Raw genomic sequence first — 24000 nt, 5'->3', positions numbered from 1 at the left:
AAATAAATAAATAAATAAATAAATAAATAAATAAATAAATAAATAAATAAAATTCAGTATCAAGCAAGCAATTAAAAGAAACAAAAAGGTCAATTTATTTGTTTTAATTATTTTTATTTAATACATGCTCATATTAGTGTTTATTATATGCCAGTAACACAAATGTTTTACAAATATCTACTCATTTATTCCTCTAGCCATCACAGAGCAGTTAAATAACTTTATCAAGCTCACACAACGCATAAGTAGCAAATCTAAGGTCTGAACCCAGTCATCTCTTACAGTAACTACTGTGTCTTAACTGTTATGTTAACTGCTTCTCAAGATCATAGATATTCTTCTGTAGAATTAGCTAGCTTACCCGCAGGCACTTTTTTCCTAGAACTTTTCCCAACTCTCTTTTACATGAAGGAACATGATTTTAGGAGGGAAAAATAAAGCTTTGCTTTAAGGATTTTGCCAATTTTCACAATTCTACTAGATCTTATTGACCAAGCCACATTCTTTTCCCTTCGGCTTGAAAGGAACTGATTTCATTTCTTAAAGTGCACAGATTTTGGAGATTGACTGCTCCTCCAAACACCAACTCAGAATAACATCCCCTGGTACCAACGAAGACATTTAACTACCTCCTTTAAAGAAAATGATAAGAAAAGTAAACAAACCAAATAGATCACAGAAAATGTCATAGCTGTGATTTTATTATCCTTCTATTGGCTTCCTTAAAAAGGAGAATAAAGATATTCTCTCTTCATACATCACTCAAGTCAACTCACGTATTCTGATGACATCTGTTTTGGAGAAGAAAAACAAGAAAACCAAGATGTTGGAGAACAATTATACCATGCCAACTGAATTTCTCCTTGTTGGATTCACAGATTATCTCCCTCTCAGAGTCACACTATTCTTGGTATTTCTCATAGTCTATACATTAACTTTGGTGGGAAACATGAGTTTAATAATCATAGTTAATATCAACTCAAGTCTTCAAACCCCCATGTATTTTTTTCTCAGCAACCTGTCTTTCTTAGACATCTGCTATTCTTCAGCAATCTCCCCTAAAATGTTGGTAAATTTCTTAGCCTCCCGGAAAAGCATCTCTCCTTATGGCTGTGCCATACAAATGTTTTTCTTTGGTTGTTTTGCTGATGCTGAGTGCCTTATTCTAGCGGTAATGGCATATGACCGTTATGCAGCCATCTGTAACCCGTTGCTCTATTCTACACTTATGTCCAGGAGAGTCTGTGTCTGCTCCATCGTGTTGGCCTACTGCAGTGGAAGTATGACTGCAATGGTACACGTGTGCCTCACATTCAGGCTGCCATTTTGCAGCTCCAATATTGTGAATCATTTTTTCTGTGATATCCCACCTCTCCTAGCTTTGTCGTGTGCTGATACCCATATCAATGAGCTTTTGCTCTTTGCCTTGTGTGGCTTCATTCAAACGAGCACTTTTGTGGTCATATTTATCTCTTACTCCTGTATCCTTATCACTGTTTTGAGCATCAAGTCCTCAGGGGGCAGGAGCAAAACATTCTCCACCTGTACTTCCCATTGCATAGCAGTCACGTTATTCTATGGAACGCTCCTGTTTATGTACTTACGTCCCACAACCAGCTATTCCCTAGACACAGACAAGGTCGTTGCAGTGTTTTATACTGTTGTCTTTCCCATGTTTAACCCAATAATCTACAGCTTCAGAAACAAGGATGTAAAGAATGCCCTCAAAAAGCTATTAGAAAGAAACTGGACTTTTAAATGAATAAGAATTTAAATTATTTAAGAATATTCAAGATATAGCTTGCCCTTCCACTGTCATCATGCCATGAATACCTAGTATGTCAACTCTTCGAAATTTATTATCATTTTTCAGAAATAAAGATAACTCTTTCATCCCCAATACGTTAAAATATTTTTGCCCCCTCATTCAGAAATAGGCTCTCCAAAATCATTCTACTCTGTGAAAGATACTTGAAATAGAATAAATAAAAATAATTGCTTTCCAGTTAGTGTTCACTAAATACTTTGTGCAATACTTTGTGACTCATTATGTTCTTTACCATGTTATATCAAAGATAGATGTTGAATTGTCTGTCAACCGCCCCATATGAGAAGCTCCTTGGTAACAGGGGCTATTTTTCTTGGTTTATTGTTCCAACTCCCATATAGTATCGGACATACAGCACATTCTCATTACATGTGTGTTTAAAGGATGAAAGGCTAGAATAAATAGATGATGTAAAGATGAGTGAGTAAATTTAGCTTTCTTTGGGAAACTGAGTCTAGATTCTGCACCCGCAGAACATTCATCATCAGGGACATTTGATGTCATTCATAATAAACAATGGTGGTTTCACTGGCTCTTAGGAAATCAGATAGAAGTCAAATAGCAATGGTCTTTTTTAATATTAGGACAGTGTGAAGTTATAAGACTCTGATTTTCTTTGGGCTAGATTGATTAGTGTAAGAGATCCTCTAGTGTTCCATTCATAGTGGGTACATACGAAAACCAAAAAAGTTTGTGAAGACCATCAAGATTATAAGCTGTATATATTACTAATTATTTGGCCATATGTTACTGAGTTAATCTTTGAGTCCCTGTCTTCAAGAAGAGGTGAACAATTGCTCTAATCATTTTATTCTGCAAATTGACAATGCAAACCAATTGAAATGTAGACACTCCTGGGATCACTTTTGATGATTAAATTAACAGAGATTTTCTGTGGTTGATTTTGCTCCTTCAGTCTCCATTTCCGTTGTTTTATCTTGATAAAGTTGAAAGAATAAATTGTGTACATGTGAATATATAATACTGTGCATTTTCTAGTAAGTCTGAAAATATGAATGACTGGATTAGTTTATACTGGTTGTAACCCTATAAATGGAGATAAGTCAATGATAAGATATTGCCCATTGCCATGGGTTGCTTTGAGGATTAAATGAACTAATATTTGTAAAGCTATTAGTATGTGTATGATTTGAGAATTAGGTGATCAAAAATGTATCAATCTCCTAGAATACATGCAAAGCTTATACTGCCAATTTTAATGTAATGGTATATCATTGTTCATTATTTTTCTACTAATATATTACTATTTGATTTTAAGAAACAGGGAAGGTTTGATTCCCAGAAGAAATTAAGCACTTCAAAAATATCTGTGAAGCATTCCAAATGTTCTGAGATGTTGCCAGAAAGCAAGAAAGTAAAAACAAAACAAAACAAAACAAAAAAGAAAGAAAAGAAAAGAAAAAAAACCCAAAAAACAAAAATGCAGAACTCAATATTTAAATTAGTGACCTTCAGCATGTTAAAACACCTGTCCTACTACGAAGACTGTCCAAGTGCACAGTACAATACCATTAATTTGTTCTTATTTTTTAATAGTTTCTGAAACTTATGGGCTAGTTCAAAGTTTTCTTTTTAATTTTCGTGTAATTTCCTTTTAAAAAAACATTGATGGGAGTACTGTGGAATGAATTGATTCCTTCTCATCATCCATCATCCATCATCCATCCATTGTGTTATGTATATAAGGTTGCATAAAAAAATTCTCAGTTTCCTTAATAGGGCCTATTAAATCTGAGACTGTTTTCATTTTTTTTTAAATAAGTTAGTTTAAAATAAATAAACTACAATGTATTTGGTTTTGTTCCTGCTGTCATTGATTTTATTTTTTTAAGTTTTTGTTTAAATTCTAGTTAGTTAACATACAGTGTAATATTAGTTTAAAGTGTACAATATAGTGAACCAACACTTCCATAGGACACCCCGTGCTCATCACAGCAAGTGCCCTTCTTAATTCCCATCACCTGTTTAACCTACTTTCCCTGCCAATCTCCTTCTGGTAACCATCTATTTGTTCTCTATAGTTCAGAGTCTGTTTCTTGGTTTGCCTCCTTGTCTCTCTCTCTCTCTCTCTCTCTCTCTTTTTTATTCTTGTTCATTTGTTTCATTTTATAAATTCCACATATGAGTGAAATCATATGGTATTTGTCTTTCTCTGACTGACATATTTCACTTAGCATAGTACTCTAGCTCCATCCACATTATTGCAAATGGTTAAGATTTCATTCTTCTTTATGGCTGAGTATATCCCATTACATATATATCACATCTTCTTTATCCATTCATCAGTTGATGAACACTTGGGCTGTTTCCATAGTTTGTTATTGTTGACAGTGCTACTGTAAATATCAGGGTACATGTATATCTTTGAGTTGGTGTTCTTGTATTCTTTGGGTAAATACCTGGTAGTGCAAATGCTGGGTCACAGGGTAGTTCTATTTTTAACTTTTTGAGGAACCTCCATACTGTTTTCCAGAGTGGCTGCACCATTTGGCATTTTCAACAACAGTGCAAGAGGGTTCTCCTTTCTCTACATCTTCGTCAGCACCTGTTGTTTCTTGTATTGTTGATTTTAGCCATTCTGAAAGTGTGAGGTGGTATCTCATTGTAGTTTTGATTTGTATTTCCCTGATGACCACGGATGTTGAGCATCTTTTCATGCGTCTGTTGGCCATTTGTATGTCTTCTTTGGAAACCTGTCTATTCAAGTCTATTCATGTCTTCTGCCCATTTTTTGATTACACTGTATGCATAAACTATAAAATTGTTAAAAGTTTAATGATTTTATTAATTATTAAGAGTTTATTAATTGTTAAGAGTTTATCTAACTTAGAGTTCCTGTTGACATTTTGGGCCTATATTTCTTTACTGGGGAGGAGGAGAAGCCTATACTGTACATTTTAAGGTGTTTAGAAGCATCCTGGATTTCTATTCACTAGATGTCATTAGCATTCTCCCAATGTAGGACAACTAAATGTATCCAAACATTGCCAAATATCTCTTTGGAGGCAAAATTACCCCTTAATGAGAACCACTGAACTTAGTCAAGACTATTTCTTTGTCCATAAAGCAAGTGAAACACAAAAGAGTGAGGTCACTGCCTGAATATATCAGAATAATAATTTGCAAAGAACATCTCAGATGAGATTTTATCTTCTGCATTATTTCCCTAATGTTGATTTATTTCAAAGATCCACCACATGAATACAGAAAATTAACACATAATTTAATAAAGTAAGCACATAAATTTAAAGCTGAATGAATATATATTGAGAAGAGATCTATAGTTGAGAAAAATTATAATAAAGTAGGGTCTTTTGGTCATCACATCTTATGAGATTTATTTTTCTGCTTTTATGTTGAGAAAGAGAGGATGTTACCAGAGAAGCTATTACATTTCAGTTACAAGAAAGCAAAATAGTATACAAAGTTAAAATCCTAAAAATATTGTTCCTTCTGTAATAATATCTGCATATTTAATGCAGATCTTTTTTCAGGTCAGAAATAAAGTCTATGTGATAATTCTACATCTTTATTACCTTTACATTGAGCATTGGAGTGAATTTCAAGGCAGGAGTTAAAAAATATCATTTTTTCTGTGACTTGAATCCAAAAACAATTGTTGGTCATATTTAAAAGATATATTTTTAAATTTAATTTTATTTTATTTTATTTCAGTGTTCCAAAATTCATTGTTTATGCACCACACCCAGTGCTCCAGGCAGTACGTGCCCACCTTAATACCCACCACAAGGTTCACCCATCCCCCCAACCTTCTCCCTTCTAAAACCTTCAGATTGTTTCTCAGAGTCCACTTAAAAAAAATACATCCGTAAGTAATTTTTGCCTGAGAAATAAATAAAAAATACTTTCCTGAAATACATGAGATGTTTGTCAAGTTGTTAGAGACTGGGGGTGAGTATTAATTGAGAATCCATACTTTCTCTTAGTCAGCTGCTAAGCATGGTGAGGACATGCCATAATATATAAATGATACATTGTTATTTGTTCTAATTAAGTATGTATATGCCCCATTGTATTCTTATATAAACATAGTCATCATTGTTTATAAAAACAAGGATTTTATCATAACTTATCATTTTTCTCCTATAAGAAGTTAAAAGATTTTATGCTCCATAAAAATCATTTTTGTTTTATGTGTTCTTGAACAAACTAAAGGAAAATTTCGTTTTTTTTCTTGGCACCACCTCCTGGTGTCATCCCTCCTCACAGATGGAAGCAACATCAAGTATACTGTTCTCATCAGCGTTTATCCCATTTTGAGATAATGTATGATAATCTGGCTGGATCAGCCATCATTATTTGAGAAGCAGGACGTGGCTTTTAACGTGTATTCTTAGGGAGGCAACAATCCCTCCTTCTTCCCATCAGAAGGGTCTAATACCCATATGCCATGGCCAAACCCTGTTTTAGCCCTTTCCTGCAAACTCAAAATTCACTGGCTGGGGGAGCACCAGCTTTTAAGGTTTGATTTTGAGGCTGAAAAACAAGCCTTATCATTGAGACCATGCAAGAAGATGAAGCCCTGGTATTTCCACAAAGGGGCACTATCACACATCAGGGTGAGCCAGAGCTGAAGTCCAAATCATTCAGGTGTAGCTATAGAAATAATGTCAGAATATGTGACCTGAGTTGCCCTGTCAGCATTTGTTCTGGTTGTATATTGCTCTAGTGGCTAAAAACAACCATTCATTTTGCTCAGGAATCTACCATGTGGGAAGAGGTAGATAAGGATAGTCTCCTTGCACCCCAATGCCTGATGTCTCATTTGGGGTCACCTGAATAGCTGGAATTGGAATAGCTGGATGTTGGCAAGGCATCTCTTTTCCATGCAGCCTTAGGACATCTTGTTCTGGTCTTTCCAAGTGTTCTCTTCAATAAGTGGTCTTAGGATAATCCAAGAGCAAGTGTTCCAAAAGCCTAAGACAGATGCTACTAGCTTCTCATGTTCTAGCCTCAGAAGTCCCAGAACATCACTCCTTTTGTCTTCTGTTAAGAAGTCAGTCAGGAAGGTGCCCCCAGATTCAAGGGGAGTTGTGTCCATGAATTTACAGCCATCTTTGGTCCATCACAGCATTATATCATAATTTTATTTTCTTAACTTCTCAACCCTATATACTTTTCATAGCCAGCAAAGAATTAGTTTTGAACATTGGCCCTTCACTCTAATTCTTTCTTTCCTATTCCAAGGTGGTGTCTTCCACGATATCTACCACACTATGTCAGTGATCCTTTCCGTTTCCACTAAAAAGTGCTGTCGACATGATCCCTGACATTGCTGCAGAAGCAAGTATTTAGGATTTAGGATTGTGAACATAGCAAAAAACTGTGTAGTGACACTTGATGCCTTTTACTAAACCAGGAACCAACCAATCTAAGATTCCTCCAAGAGAAGATGTCCAAGGATGATGATGTACACTTTAGACAACCATCTGGGTTTTTTCCCAATCCAGAAGGTTGCTAATGTTGATCTATATGCAACACAAGTCATGAACCAGGATCCAAACCAAAGTGTGGTGGTGAAATTGTAGGTCATGGAAGAAGTATGGAAACATGAGGATGGTTAAGCGACAAGCCCTAGGGTACAGACCATGTTCACATGTGGCTAACAGGGGTGGACACTTGACCATATAAAAAGATTAGTCTTATAGGAATAAATCATCCAGTAAGTAAGGTGTCATGTGAGTCAAGCAGCCCATAACTGTTATCACCAACATGAAAATAAATAATGTATAAACAAGGCTAAAATCTGTGGCTACATTATAAAACTGGGTAATTTTGCTTAGAAACATTTTCCAATGACCATCTGGGTGGGTATGGTAGACAGAATAATGACCACCCAAAGATGCCACCTCAACACTTACATGTCGGGAAACATCAGCATCCTCATGACTTGTTGAAGATCAAGAACCTCTGGTCCAAACCTCGTAAGTGAAAATACAATAAATTAGGCAGAAGCCTGATCTACTAGCTCAGGCTTCGTGGTTAAGGAAACACCATCTTTTTTCCTGGCTTAATCAGGGGAATGGAGTCCAGTTGCTGATGTTGAAGCTTTTGACATGTGGCTTCCCTGCTTCCTCACCTCAGCACTTTCCTTTACTGCTTTCACATTGATCTGTAGCTGATTTCCATATAACGTTGCAAGAGGACAGCCTGTAAGGAATCACTCCTGAATAAGTTAACCCTTACCTGTCATTTCTAATAGCCCATATGTCTTAGCTTTTTATATTAACAAGTATCGCTCCACATTTCACTAGTGAATATATTTTCAAAGAATTTATGTCAGCCACTATGATCAGTTTGAATGCTGGCATCCATTTATAGAGGAATAGGCAATGGTTGATTATTCTGCTTGTGGTGCAAATTTTTCATTGATTATTCTGGAATGCAACTCAATTATTCATTTATATCTGGCACCTTCAGTTATTCACACATGCACAATCTTAATTGATCCCTTCATATTTTATAATGTTTACAACTGTTATTTATTTCTACCTAAAACTCTAAAGATGGTGAGTACAGTAATATAAAATATATTCAGTTTTTCAGCTAATTGTTAATGTACAATTTGATACACGAAGCATTCTATTAGGCACTACTAGAGAAAGACATAGAAAGATTTTGACTATGATACTCTGACAGAAGTCTTGTACAAGGAGGTAAAGTCTGACCTAGATCTATAAAACAAGGTTAAAGAATGCCTGTGATCTTGAATGGGAAGGAGGCTAAATGTAGTGTTTCCCAGACATAGGTCTAGATATTGAAGAATGCCGAGTATATTCTAAGAAAGCATGCTAGTAATTCTTAAATTTTTCAATTTCCAATCCTTACCTGAATAACAAATCATTCTTCATATGCTTGAACTTTGTACTTGAAAGTGAAATTACAAAAGCTTTTAAACTAATGATGGAAATTCTAATGTGTGTTCTAGGGTGCCTGGGTGGCTCAGTTGGTTAAGCATCTGTCTTCAATTCGGGTCATGATCCTGGATCCTGGACGAGTCCCACACTGGTGCTCCCTCTCTACTCTTTCCCTCTGCTCCTGTTGCTCGCTCTCGCTCTCTCTCTCTTTCTCTCATAAGTAAATAAAAATGTTTTTTTTTAAACATAATATCTGTCCTAAATTATCTATTATTCTACAATTTATATTTAGAGTTATATGGATATTCTCTCTCACCCTCTCCTCTCACTCTCTCTGTCTCTTCCCCTGTCCCTTCCTTCCTTTTCCCATTCTTTCCCTCCTTCCTCCCTTTTTTCATTCCTTCCTTCCTTCTGTCCTTTCTTTCTGTGTTATTTAATACTGGATTTCACAGATGCATATAGAGAGATACATTTTTTAATCCAATGTCACCAGAATTCCATAAATGATGTGTGAGAAGCTGAATATAATAAAGTTTTCAGTGTGTAATCAGCAATTAATGTAGTGATAAGTTATCAGTATGTCAAACTTCAAATATCATTTATCTAAAAGCCAGAAATTAACGTGAATAGTTATTTTGTTTTGGAATATTGAGCAAATTATTCCCCAACTATTTCTTGAAATGTGAATTACTTGTTAACTTCAAGAACCACTTTTCCACACAGAAATGTCTTTTCACTACCAATTTTCTATTATTTTACTCAACAAGCAATCTTTTGCTGTAATAGATATAAAAAATCAACTTTTCTCCTTGCATTTTGATTCAGAGTACAAAACAGGATAGTCTAATTATAAAGCTAGCGAAATGTAACAATCACTTCTCTAAGAGCTCTTTAAAATTGCCATAATATATAATCTTATTTAATTAAATTGATTCTGTTTTCAATTGAATTTATAGATTTCTTTTTATTTTCTCAAGCTTATTTGCCAACAAATTAAATCAACACAAGAATATGAATGCTTTATATTTTAATACATGATTATATTAATATGGTGAATTCCAAATTGTCTTATTAGTTTATACTCTCTAAAATCATACTAACATTCCCTTTAATTTTCAACAAAACACTCAGTTCTAGGTCAGTTGCTGATTATGTATTTGAAGTTGGTTTTGCAAACATGATCAGTCTGATGATATAACAAGTTTTCTTAAACTGTGGATTTTGTGAATTTAAGTTTATCATTTTTATAATAAATCTAACCTTCCTTGTATCCAAAATACTTCCCCATTTTTGAAGGAACTAACCCATCTCAAGAAAGTCAGAGATTCCATTTCAGAAAACTTAAGTTGTATACCAGCCAAGATATTTTTGGCCAGCAAATACAGGATTCTCTTCTTGCCATTGACACTGATCCCTTGTTGGAGTTATTGTAGCAAAGACTTCACAAGTTATGAAACAGTTGGTTTTAGAGTACGTGCCATTGATTTGGCTACATTTAATCATATTGCTTTTTTTCCTCCTGCTTCTAATTTGCAACTCTAATTCATTATGTAGCTAATTCCATTCCTCACTGATTGTTTTGTTGGATTCCGAAATTCTTTTCTCTCATTACATGGCAATATATTCTATTTTGTATCTAAAGACACTCTAATGTTGATTTATTGGAATCTTCACAACTGCATATAACTTGTGATAATTATTTGGGTTTTGTACAATATTTGGATTGACATGACTTCATGCTTTAATTTATCTGTCTATATTGTGACTTACTCTGCTTTCATGTTAAAATTAACAACACACCTTCACAAAACCAACGACCATCTTCTCCCAAACATACAGTAATAAATATATTATTTGTATGATTAAGAGAGCTAAATATAAATTATGCAAAAAGCTAATAAATCTATGTGAACTATATGTAAAATCTTCACAGTGTCTTATGTGTCTACTCTTCAGTAGAATGGAAACTACAAAAGAATTATAAGACATAATCCACAGTTCTGTGATGTCTATTGAATTATTAAAGAAAAGAAAAGCATACTGTTTTAAACAAACCGAAAAGAGATTATAAAGTTCAATTAATTCTGTATGTGTGTAAAAATTTAATGCAAATTATTGTTAAAGTTTGGAGTGTATGATATCCTGCATTAATATATAACAACTTCATAAGGAACCAACGAGGATGATAGAACATGTGTGAATGTCCCCATTTTACAGGAAAAACATATATAATCTCAGCTGTTTCATCATTAGAACATTTGAAGATTTGTCTAAGTAGCATATATTTCTTTAGTTCCTGCATTGCATTTATTCTCTATTTTGTGTCTATACTGCAAGATGTATGAGTGATTTATTTATAAAAAGAAGAGTGAAGTTTTATCAAGGTGAAGGCAAAGACATCTAGAAGACCTTCAGGGGAATGATTATCTTCAGTCTCCAGAGACCAGAAAAGATGCTAATGATTCAGCCTGTGGACATCTAAGATTCACATCCACACATGAGCTACAGCTCATGTCCCCAAAAGAAAAGCAACCAAACATTAAAAAATCTCTATGCTCAGGAATTAGTCTTTAAAGAATCATGAAAACCTGGTCTTCTCACTAGATATTCTGCTTATTCTGGACTTTGTTTTGTTGTGAATATGTTTGAGAAGTGGTAATGTAGGTTTATTTAAAACTTTTAATATTTCTTATCTCCCTACACTAAAAGAATCTCTCACCAGCTGTATGATTTCAGTATTGTTTCCAAATAGCCAGAAAACAATGTCTTTACCTGTGGGTTATTTATTTTTCAAAGATTTCAAAGGTTCCCATTTTATGGGAAAAAGAGCAATATTTACATAATACCTACATTCAATAGTTTTGTGTATGCTTGTGTATTTATAGTACTTAATATTTGTTGTATGTAGTAATGTAAGACTAGTCACACATTTATGGAAAATTCTTTTTAAAATAGAATATCTGAGAATTACAATGTATTTTAACTATACAAGGAAAGCCATTCCTTTCATATCTATATAATAGTATTTTGGAAATGTTTTAGATGTAATTTTATTTTATAAGTCCAATGATAATATTTTAAGAATTAGTTTCTATTTTTCTTGAGCTTGTCACTGCATCCTGTCTCTAATGAAACCAGGGCATGTACACAGACATTTGATTCTCAGAGCTTAAGACTGTTTTTGCTACAACAATCTGATACTTCCCACTACAACCCTAGTGTGCCAGGATACAACAGACTTCAAATCAATGTGTATTGTTTTTAAATTAGACTATCTGAGCTATAAGGCTGTTGTTGATAGTGGATTTTTACATGTTTATTTGTGATTATTGTTTAAGTTTTATTTTTGGGGGTGTTATCTGATTTTTTTGCTTCCTTTGTCTTATAAGCAATTTTTAGCCATGAACTATTCAGTGTATGTCATTTCAAATTATAAGTACATCTATATACTTATGAGGCTATAGATTATGAATTTAAATATATAAAAATATTTCATTTAATGCTTAATCCATTATATATTTATTTGTATATAGTATCAGACCTATCTGATTGGTATAGTTTCAACATCTTGCTCTTATACCCAACCCCTTGACATTGGGTTTTTGGGGGCATTAGAATTAATGCTGATAAAAATCAAAGATGCAAGGTGAAGTTATCCAAAGATGCAAAAGAGAAGGGCTTTCAAATCAATTTTTTGATGGGCCTTAACACTATTAAATGAAGAAAAGATTGTTTTGCCTCTTCCTCTCAGTTCAGCTCTTATGGAGGACACAGTCATTGATATTCCAAGTGCAGAATCTGAGGAGAAGGTGAGTCATAAAAAAGTTCCAAAGTTTGAGATTTGGAAAAGAAAGGGGTTGCATGTTATGAAAGTCAGCATCGTGAGTGAACCGGGTGTTGAAAAGTAGCCACAGTTTGGCCAGAAGACGAAGGAATAATTTCTATTACAAAAAGCCCCAGTATGTAGACGATGTAAGCAGAGAACTTGTCTATGCCCTAGCATGAAATAGAAGTTTGGTATGAGGCATATTTGGTTTTGACTGTCAATTTTACCAATTAACATTTTCTTGATCTAAAAGAGTTTCCTTCTCTCAATATTTACGATGTGGAAGCTGAGAAGCTGGGTATGAAATCATTTCTAGTTCCAAGAATTTGAGTCACTGTAAGTAGATTGTCTAGTACATGTATACCCCACTGCTGAAGTTAATTTCTTCTCTTCAACCAACTGCAGGGTAAACATAAACACCCCAATACTATTACGGATACTGGATCATGGAAGAAACTGTACATATATCTTTTTCATCTGAGTGATATCACCTTGTTCTGCAACTGAAAAGCTATATAAACCTGAATGTATGGCAGGTTGGAACCATACAGGGGTGAAGGAATTCCTTCTGGTAGGTTTAACTGAAAACCCTAATTTGCAGATCCCTCTCTTTTTGCTTTTTACCCTTATTTATTTCACCACTCTGGCAGGTAATTGGGGGATGATTATCTTGATCTGGTTAAATACCCAACTTCATACTCCAATGTACTTCTTCCTTAGCAACCTCTCTTTTTGTGATATCTGCTATTCTACTGTCTTTGCTCCAAAGATGTTGGTCAATTTCCTATCAAAACATAAGTCCAGCACATTTGCTGGCTGTGTTCTACAGAGTTTCTTTTTTGCAGTATATGTAACCACAGAGGGCATCCTCCTGTCTATGATGGCCTATGACCGCTATGTGGCAATAGCTAATCCCTTGTTGTATACAGTCATAATGACCCAAAGGGTTTGTGTTCAGATGGTACTTGCATCTTACCTGGGTGGGCTCATTAACTCACTCACACACACAATCGGTTTGCTCAAATTAGACTTCTGTGGTCCTAACATTGTGAACCATTATTTCTGTGACATTCCTCCTCTCCTGAAACTCTCTTGTTCTGATGCCCATAACAATGAAATGCTGCTTTTAATATTCTCTGGGGTCATTGCAATGTTCACTTTCACTATCATTATGGTCTCTTATACGTGCATCATCATTGCCATCCAGAGAATCCGCTCCGCTGAGGGGAGGCGCAAAGCCTTCTCCACTTGTGCCTCTCATCTGACTGCTGTGACATTATTCTATGGGTCTGTGACCTTCAGTTACATCCAGCCAAGTTCTCAGTATTCCCTGGAGCAGGAGAAGGTCTCTGCTGTGTTTTATACGTTGGTGATCCCCATGCTAAACCCACTGATTTATAGCTTACGAAATAAGGATGTGAAAGACGCAGCCAGAAGGTCAATATGGTGGAAAAGAATTCCCACCTGACCCAATCTTTTCAATGGATTTGTTAACCTAACATTAAATAGATAGGCTTTTCTTAAAATTGTGTCACAGACACAAACGCCCAAAAACTGTAATCAAGGTAGACTCATGAAATTGAAGACGTGTTGAGATTGACAGGAAGACTGAAAATCACTATATTTTATCATTCGTTGTTTTGTGACTTAACAATTTCATTCTCTCAAGAGCTAGTACATCTTTTTTCCCCTAAAAAATTCTGATGCTATGCTATGAAAGAACTCACCACAGATTTAAAAGACTCTGACATTGATTCAAATGAAAAGAACACTCCAACAATAGGAATTTATCAAATTCATTCTTATCTCAGAGGAAAAGTGAAATAGCCTTTTAGCATGATTTTCTTGGATCAGATCTTTGTTGTTGTTGTTGTTCTAAAAATGCTATCATCCAAGTAGAGACATATATCTCCATTTTTGTATTTGAATTATATATCTTAATGGTATCTTAGAATAGCTATAGAAAAAAAATAACTGTCATTAGTTATAATTTATTCCTTCAACACACTTCTGTTTAGTACCTTTACTTGTACCAGTTACTCTGTGAGAGCCAAACATTAAGAGATTTAAGATATAGGGCAAAAGCTGTTAAAGGAACAAGTAATGGAGGGGTATGGTAAATAAGTTTTCAAAATATTGTGTGAAGATGAATGCATTACCTGATGTTACATCTCAAACTTTTGGAAAGCATGACTGTGTACTGGATAATATAAAATAATATTATGTCATTACTATTATAAAGAAAGATATGTGTATATAAATGGGTATACACACACACACATACATATATACATATAGTAAGATAGAGATTAAGAGACTGATGAAGCAAATAAGCAATTGCAGTTAGTATCTATAGGGAAGGAACACAGGAGAGATCATTTAAATATTCTTGCAAATCTCTTATTCTTGATTCTGTTCTATAAGTTTAAAATGTTTCAAAATTTTTTAAAAAATTAGGAAAATATGCACTTTTACTTCTGGATCAAAAGAACATCTATGCAAAAATAATGAAAAAAAGCAAGATAAGTTAAGACATCTGTTGAGTGAATTGAATGGCTTTTGAAGAAAAAAGAGTTGGAGGGGCTTATATTTCAGAGAGACATGAACTTGGAGATGCAGGCTGACTTAGTCTCCCTGATTCAGGGCACACTTGACAATGCAGGTGAGGACTTGCATGGAGGGCTCTGGAAAGAGTTCAGCAGATTCAGGAGAGGTCCAGACAGAAGTTTTCCAGGTTTCACCACACAGTGACATTTCTTCTCAGGGAATTAGCTATATTCTGGGTCTGAGCAGGCTTGAAGACCAGGTAAACAAATAAACAGAAGGATGAACATGTAATAGACTAGATAGATAAATTAGATATATGATAGATGAGGATAGAAAGATGATAGATGATAGATAATAATAGATAGATGATGGATGATAGATAGATAGATAGATGGATAGATTTAAATGAAAACTTCTAGGGGCATTGGGGTGGCTCAGTCGGTTAAGCATTTGACTCTTGCTTTCGGCTTGGGTCATAATCTCAGGGTCTAGAGATGGAGTCCTGTGCTGGGCTCTGTGCTGAGCATGAAGCCTGCTTAAGATTCTCTCTCTCCTTCTCTCTATGCTCCCCTTTCCCTAAATACTAAATAAATAAACAAATAAATAAATAACTTCTGAGAAACAGAGAGGAAGCTTTGGTGTTATCCCAAGCAAAACAAATATTAAAATTACTGTCTATCAAAAGCAGGGGCTCCTGTGCCCTGTAGCTGTTCTGGGGGAAGAGAAAACAGTGGTCTTCGCAGCAGTTCTTTGGCCTGAGGAGTTGAACTGGAGTATGTTGGAGCTTAAACACACAGCTATTTCCCTCTCCTCCCCCGCCTCACCTCAAGAAATTGGATAGGATGGAAGGTGGAGGGCGTAAGACACTGGTTTGGGCCACAGGGGTCGATGGAAATCCCCCCACACTCTTGCTGTGCTTAGAAGACACAAAATCTTGCTGGAAGGAAGAGATACCAAAAAATGTAATAAAGGTTTCCTCTCCAGAACATTTGCCAGATTCTGATCTTGCTGTAAGCCAGGAGAAAAGGGCTAGAGTTTTCTTTGTGTGGCACAGAAGATTCAGATGTTTGCAGATTCAAATGGGATTGGAAAGACAGTGGTATTTTTTCTCAGCCTCTAGGTGCTTGGTTGATAAGGTCTCACCAGAGGTAGAGGGCTGCGTCAGACACGAGGCTGGCAGCCCCCTCCAGATATTGGCTGCAGTTGATGTGTAAGCATGCCTCCCTTTATTATGCTTCACTTTAACTTCACAGCTACTGTGTTTTTACAAATGGAAAGTTCATGGCATCCCTGCATCAAACAAGTTTATCAATGTCAGTTCTCTGACAAAATTTGTTCACGTTGTATCTCTGGGTCACACTTTGGTAATTCTTGCAATATTTCAAACTTTTTCAATATTGTCATATTCGTTTCAGTAATCTGGGATCAGGGATGACAATTTGCTGAAGGCTCAGAATGGTTAGCATTTTGTAGTAATAAAGTGTTTTTATTTTTTCTCAAGCTTTTTTTTTTTTTAATTTTCATTGTGTTGTTTTTAAATTAAGGTATGCGCACTGGCTTTTTTAGATGCAATGCTATTGCACACTTGCTAGACCACAGCATAATATAAACATAACTTTTATGTGTACTGCAGTGTTCTGGAACCAAACCCACAATATCTCCAAGATGTGCCTATATAGGACAGGGAGCTAAGTTCACACCACCAAAGAATTAAAACTTAATTTTCTATAGTGTTTAAAGCTAGAGAGAGAGAAAAGTGCAACTCTTAACCAATATCTTGGGAAATCTACACCCAAACAGGGAGAAGGAAGAAGAAAAATGAGGTCCAACTTCAACCCAATGCAGAACCAGCACAAATAGTATTTGAATTAACTTAGCTTTTCATCTGTTATGCCTTTTTAGAAAGAGTGAAGCCCTCCCAGGTGGAAAGTAATGCCATCTTTACTTTCTATGTACCTTTAATCACATGCAAAGAATGAGAAATTATTTTTAAAAAGAGTAAGAAAGAGTGGGAAAAAAAAGCAGGGTCACATAAGAGCTATGAATCTTAATTTTAATTCATATCATACATGAAGATTGATTTAAGATGGATCATAGAAGTAAATGTATGAAAGATGAAAAAATAAAGAACCTCTAGAAGTAAACATAAGTCTGTGTTTTCATAACATCAAAATTGGCAAACATTTCTTAATAAGGATATACAGGCCACCTGGGTGGCTGAGTTGGCTAAGCATGTGCCTTCGGCTCAGGTCATGATCCCAGGGTCCTGGGATTGAGTCGCTCATCAAACCCCTTGCTCAGCAGGGAGTCTGCTTCTGTCTCTGCCTATTGCTCCCATGCTTATGCTCTCTCTCTCTGACAAATACATTTTAAAAAATCTTTTTAAAAAAAGGGTATACAAATAGTAAAATAAAAAGAACAATGGGAGAATATATCTCTTTCATTTATTCTTTCTTTCTCCAATTTTAATTTACACTCCAGTTGCTTAACATACAGTGTAATATTAGTTTCAGGTATAGAACTGAGTGACTCAACACTTATATACAATATTCGGTGAGGTTTTGTTATAAATAAAGACTTCCATCCCTGGAAATACATCATTACAAGACTAAAAAGGCAAGCCACAGACTAAGAAAGAATATTCATAGAGTGTATACTGGCAAAAGATTCATCCAAAATATATTAAAAAGAACTGCCAGTCAATAAAAGACAAATAGGACAACCGAATATGGAAAAAAACAGAAAAATGTTTATATGAAAGTCATTCAGAATAACCAGTAAGCATATGTAAAAATGTTTAATATCATTATTCACACATTTCCAACAGGTGTATGAAAATGGTTCAGGTATTTTGGAGAACTGTCTGAGGGTAAATTGAATATATGGCTAACTCATGTTCCAAGATTCCCTAGATATGAGTGTGTGTTCACAAACATGCATGAGCAATAATTTTTTCAGAAGTTTTATTCATAATATTTATACTTACAAACTAGAAACAAAAACCTGACCATTTAAGAGAATAAATTAAACATTTTGATATATTCACAAAATGGAAGACTAAACAGCACTTTAAAAAAAAAAAAACACTGATGTACATTAAGGTAAATGAATGTCATAGATGTTATGCTCAGTAAAGGAAAGCAGAAACAAAAAGTCCATATGTTTAAAATAAAAAAAAGACAGAAAAGCAAAGTCCGTGTGTAGGATTCCATTTGTGTAAGGTTTAACAACAGATAAATTTAAGTTATGGTAATATAGTTATGAGGGAGCATTCTGTAGTGTTGGAAATATCCGTATCATTATGATCTGTGTGGTGTTTATGCTCATGTACATATACAGAAATTTGAAATAAATTGTATACTTAATTTTAAGGTGCTTTACAATGTGTGTGTATGTGTATGCATGTATATATAATTCTTGAACAAGTGCTCAGAGGAAAAGACAAAAAATGGAATTTCAATGAAAATATGGAAAGCAAAGGGAATGGTAAATTGGAGATTTGAGGGTAATTATAAATTGTAATTGAATTTTGACTGTACAACAATATTTTATTAGGAGGTTTAAAATAAATACAACATAAGTGCATAGAAACAATAATGCAAAAGCAGTGTAAATTAATGGGACTAAACCTTCTGAGGCTTTAATAAGAGAAATGAAATAAGGAACAGAGTGCATTATATTTACTATTTAAAATTGCATAATTTGGGGCACCTGGGTGGCTCAGTGGGTTAAAGCCTCTGCCTTCGGCTCAGGTCATGATCCCAGGATCCTGGGATGGAGCCCCACATCTGGCTTTCTGCTCAGCGGGGAGCCTGCTTCCTCCTCTCTCTCTGCCTACTTGTGATTTCTGTCTGTCAAATAAATAAAATCTTTAAAAAAATAAAATAAAATAAAATAAAATTGCATAATTTAAAACAGAAGGCGATCCATAACACAGTAAATGCAAAAGTTAGAACAATAAAAAATATAAATTGAGACATCTTAAAAACTTAATAGATAAAACATTTCTTAAATAGGACATAAAATGTTCTGACCATTAAGGAGAAATTAAGGAACACTGAATTATATTGCTACTTAAAATATATTTATAGGATGAAAAAGTAAACCAGAGTCAGTGAAAATAGTTTCCCTACATATTTATAAACTATAATAAAAATGTATAAAGAAATCTTACAAACCAATAAAACTAAACATAATAGAAAAATGTTGGGGACAAGGGGGCAAAGTACTTGTAATGCACATGACACAATAAATACCAAAAACCTCCCAACTTCCAGAAAAATAAAGGAAAGTTGCTCAGCTTTATTAGTAATCTGGGGAAAGAAAATTAACCACAGTAAGATATGGCAATACAAGCTGTATATGATATCAGGGGCACCTGTCATTCAGTCGGTAGAGCAAGTGAGTCTCGATCTCAGGGTTGTGCGTTTGAGCCCAGTGCTGGGTGTAGAGATGACTTAAAAAAATAAGATTTTTTAAAAAAATATACAATATCAAGTGCTGAAGAGAGGGAGCAGCTACAACACTCATAAAGCAGTGATGGAGATGTTACTCAGGACAACTTTGAAAAATAATTGCCGGTCCTTAACAAAGCTGCACATACGAAATGCAGAGCATCAATGCTGTGTTGTATATAAAGTATAGCTCTTAGAAATTTACAAGACCTACAAAGAAGCAGTTTGAAAATGTAATACATTGGACTCGAAAAAAAAGAAGTTGGTAGAAACTGAATGACCCGGATGTTCGATTGAGCAGAAAAAGACTTCAAAGTACTAATATAAATAATATGTTTAGATAACTAAAGAAAATATATCAAAAATTAAAGGAAAGTGTTATAGTAGGTATCCATCAAATAAAGCATCTCGATTTTAAAAAAGGATTAATAAAAATACCAAATGAGAATTCTGTAGTTAAACATACAGTAACTGTAATGAAAAATTCCCTTAGAAAGATCCAATGACAAATACGAGGTGATAGAAGAAAGAATCAGTGATCTTGGCGCTAGACCAATGGAAATCATCCCTTTTGAAGAACAAATATGAAAAGAATGAAAGAAAATAAACAGCCAGAGATTTGTATGCCACCATTCAGTGTATCAAGAGATACATAGTGCAGTTCCCAAAGAAGAGGAGAAAAGAAAGAAGTGAAAAGCAAAGCAAAACAAAATAAAGCAAAACCTGAAAACAAAACCTGGAAAAAACTGCGTGTGTTTGGTTAAAAAAAAATTCCAGTCAAATTTTACTAGAGATTCCTATCACATAACATATAATACACAAAAATACACAAAAATAAGTTTCAAGAATCACAGACCTGTACCCCTAAGACAAAAAATAAATTATATGTTAATTAAAAAAGAGTATATACTTAAAAAAAATAGATGAGCTTAAATGTGAAAGATAGAACAGTTCAAAAGTGAGACAAAAATACATAAGGAATAAATGAACACTATAAAGTAATGGAATGTATAAAATGAAAGAACAATACAGAAGAAAATAATACAAAATAAAATGAATAATACAAAACAAAATGCTAAAGGCATCCAAATTAGAAAAGAAGCAGCACAATTCTCATTATTTTCAGGTGAAATTATCATGCATCTAACACAAAATCAATATACAAAAATGAACTGTGTTTCTGTATATTAATAGCAAATGATTCAAAAACTAATAAAATATTTCCATTAACAATAGGACATAATAGAGGAATAAATTCAACAGCAACAAAAAAAATCAAGACTTAAAAGTAAAATCATGAAAAGTATAAAAAGTTGCTGAGAGGAATAGGAGATCTAAATTAATAGCCATTCCCTGTTAATGAATTGGAACACTCTATTCTTAGGTATTTATCCAGGAGACCTGAGTAATCATGCCCATTCAAAACTTTTACTCTAGTATTTATAACTGCTTTAAAAAAATTTTTCTTTATTTATTTGAGAGAGAGAGCATGGAGGATAGAAGAAGAGGGAGAAACTATCCAGCAGGAGCCCACTGCAGGGCTCCATCTCAAGACCCTGAGACCATCACCTGAGCCAAAACCAAGAAGAGGATGCTTAACTGACTTAGCCATCCAAATGCCCCTGTAGCAGCTTTATTCAAAGTAGCCAAATATTGCAAACAACCCAAATGTCCATTAAGAGGTCAGTGGATAAACAAAACATGCTAATCCATACATTACCAAGCAATAAAAAAGAAAGAACTAATGATTTATGTAACAATGTGAATGTTTCTAAAAACATTACTCTGGGGCACCTGGGTCGCTCAGTGAGTTAAGCATCTGCCTTGGGCTCAGGTCATGATCCCAGGGTCCTGGGATCAAGAACTGCATTCTGCCTCTGTCTTTGTCTCTTTCTCTGTCTCTCATGAATAAATAAATAAAATCTTAAAAAAATATATAAAAATAAAAATATCATTCTGATTGAAAAAATATTCAGACCAAAAAAACTGTATTACCCCAATTTTGTGAAACTCTGCAAAAACAAATCTCACAAATATAAACAACTGATCAGAAGTTTTTTGAGGTTGGAGGGCAGAGATTGGGGTTTCTTAGAAAAAGAACAAGATATTCTGGGGGTTATGGAAACATTTTGTTTTGATTATAGTAATAATTGGTCCAGAGCATATATTTGTCAAAACCCATTAAATTATACATTTAACTGACCTCTGCCTATTGGATCATAATTATTCCTCTAACTTTTATTTGAAAAAAATTATTTTCTAAAATATAACACTTCAACATATTGTATTCATTAATATAATTCTGAATTATATTTTCACAAGAAGTCTTCTTTCATGACAGAAAATCAATAAATATATACTAAATTCATTTCAAATAATGCTGCTAATTTTTTCTGTATGTCAAATTCAATTGCAGCCCTATATATGTGCTAAATATCAACTTTTAAAATTTAACATATCCGTTTCTATTGTTAATAAAGCCATTAGATCTTAGTTTGGGTCTCTAAGTATCTGATGATTGGTATGAGGTCATTTCCCAGAAATAAGTGTTTTAAAGACAGCATTGCATGGGATGCCTGGCTGACTCAGCGGTAGAACATTTGACTCGATCTTGGCGTCCTGAGTTTGAGCTCCACGTCAGGTGTAGAGATTACCAAAAAAAAAAAAGGGAAGGAAGGGAAAAAAAATAAGAAAATAGTATTGCATATAATCTCAAGGGGTTAATAGATCTGCAGAAGTTAGAGAACCTGATAGGGACTTTCTAAATGCAGTGTTTTGTTTTGTTTCGTTTTTTCCCCTACACTGAGTGTGTGTCAACCAAGGAAAGACAAAACACGTTTCAAAATAAAGTATGTGTGTTTACTTGGGGATTTAGGGATTGCAATTCAAGAGAGAGAGAGATTTAACCAAAAGCAAAAGTGTGTTTTGGAGAAACAAAGGAGGTTAGAGTTTTTAAAGAAGAAAGGAAATTTACATAAGTCATTTTGAACGAGATGAGATCCATACGCCAGAAGCACGGGTAGAGCTAACAGTTAGACTCGGCTGTATGAGACTGGCTGCTAGGCAGAACTGCATTAAAGCAGAAAGCCCATTTCTGTCCGTTTTAACATAGAACACATCCCTGGCTTCTAGCCCCACCTCTTCAATGTCCTCCCCGTTCCATTTAAGATAATTGTCTTAGGGCCTCTTGGGTGGCTCAGTCCTTAAGTGTCTACCTTCTGCTCAGGTCGTGATCCCAGGGTCCTGGGACCCAGCCCCGAGTTGGGCTCCCTGCTCAGTGGGAGGCCTGCTTCTCCCTCTCCCACTCCCCCTGCTCCTATGCTCTCCCTCGCCATCTCTCTGTCAAATAAATAAAATCTTTTAAAAAATAAAAAATGTAAATGTTAAAAATTTTTAAAAAGTACTAGTTTTCATTTTCTTTGATTTCCTCTTCATAATCCAAGAAAACAAAGGCGTAGATTTTTGTTAACCAGCTGCTCTTCTCCTATCTTAAAGCCCACTAATGTTTGAGTTTTAGTTTCGCTTTTGTGTGTGTGTGTGTGTGTGTGTGTGTGTGTGTGTGTGTGAGTACGTGGATGAGTGCACGTGCGTTTTCTGACAAGCAGGCCCAACTACTGGATTTTCTGAGAAGCTTCCCTTGCTAAAGTACCAAGCAGGCATCACTATCTATTCTTTGCACTGTTGTTCAGAATTTATATATTCTTTTTTTCCCCCTATACTTGGCCCTTCATTTCCTTCTATTTATTCTAACATTCAGGAAATTAAATGCTTTCAGGGAGCCATTAAGGTCCTGAGAGTTTCCTACGTCCCTCAAGAAACACAGAGGAACTTTTAATCATGTATTTATTATATCCTTTTGATTAGAAAATTAACTAACTGGGGACTCTATTCCCATTTGTACTAAAGTAAATATGTAAGTAAAATTTTTGACCGTCTTGCTCTTGTTTTCATACGATGGAGGCTTTGCCTGTGGTTATCATATTTTAAAGGAGAAGTTTGAATTTCAGTCCTCCTACCTGTAACTACCATCATTTATCCAATTTTTGTATTACTGTAAGTGTTAGACAAATACAACTTTTGTGTATGATTGATTAATTGTTTTGGGAGGAAAATAGAGAAATATCCATTGGAATGAGCAGTTGTAAGGTTCCTAAATAAGCTAACGTATTGAATGTTTTTTTTCTCTTACTGGTAAGTGAAACTCACTTATTTCACTTTCTCATGTAAATATATTTTACAAATCAGTTAAAATTGCAAAAAAAAAAGGCAAGATGAAAGAGACATAAAAATTATGTTTTAATTTTATTCTTATAAGTACAGAGTAGGAGGAATTTATAATTTGGCCATTTATTCTCACCCCTTATCCTACACATCAATTTCTTTTTCTACAGTAACATCAAAATTTTTAGGTAACATCTACTGAAACAATGAAAAATCAATGTTTTA

General features: G+C 34.5%; 2 protein-coding genes across 2 annotated transcripts; both read left to right on the top strand.

Annotated features, from left to right (window-relative positions):
* The first annotated feature begins 823 nt into the window (after positions 1-823).
* On the top strand, positions 824-1762 carry LOC111149416 (olfactory receptor 5AS1). The gene has a single exon (XM_022506457.1). The coding sequence runs from the start codon at positions 824-826 to the stop codon at positions 1760-1762; it is 939 nt and encodes a 312-aa protein (XP_022362165.1).
* An 11320-nt stretch (positions 1763-13082) lies between these two features.
* On the top strand, positions 13083-14021 carry LOC111150289 (olfactory receptor 1052-like). The gene has a single exon (XM_022507740.1). The coding sequence runs from the start codon at positions 13083-13085 to the stop codon at positions 14019-14021; it is 939 nt and encodes a 312-aa protein (XP_022363448.1).
* Positions 14022-24000: the final 9979 nt, after the last annotated feature.

The sequence above is a fragment of the Enhydra lutris genome, unplaced genomic scaffold (assembly GCF_002288905.1).
Source record: "Enhydra lutris kenyoni isolate GAN:26980312 unplaced genomic scaffold, ASM228890v2 scaffoldscaffold22, whole genome shotgun sequence".
In the NCBI taxonomy this organism is placed as follows: Eukaryota; Metazoa; Chordata; class Mammalia; order Carnivora; family Mustelidae; genus Enhydra; species Enhydra lutris.
This window is presented reverse-complemented; position numbering and strand designations above follow the sequence as displayed.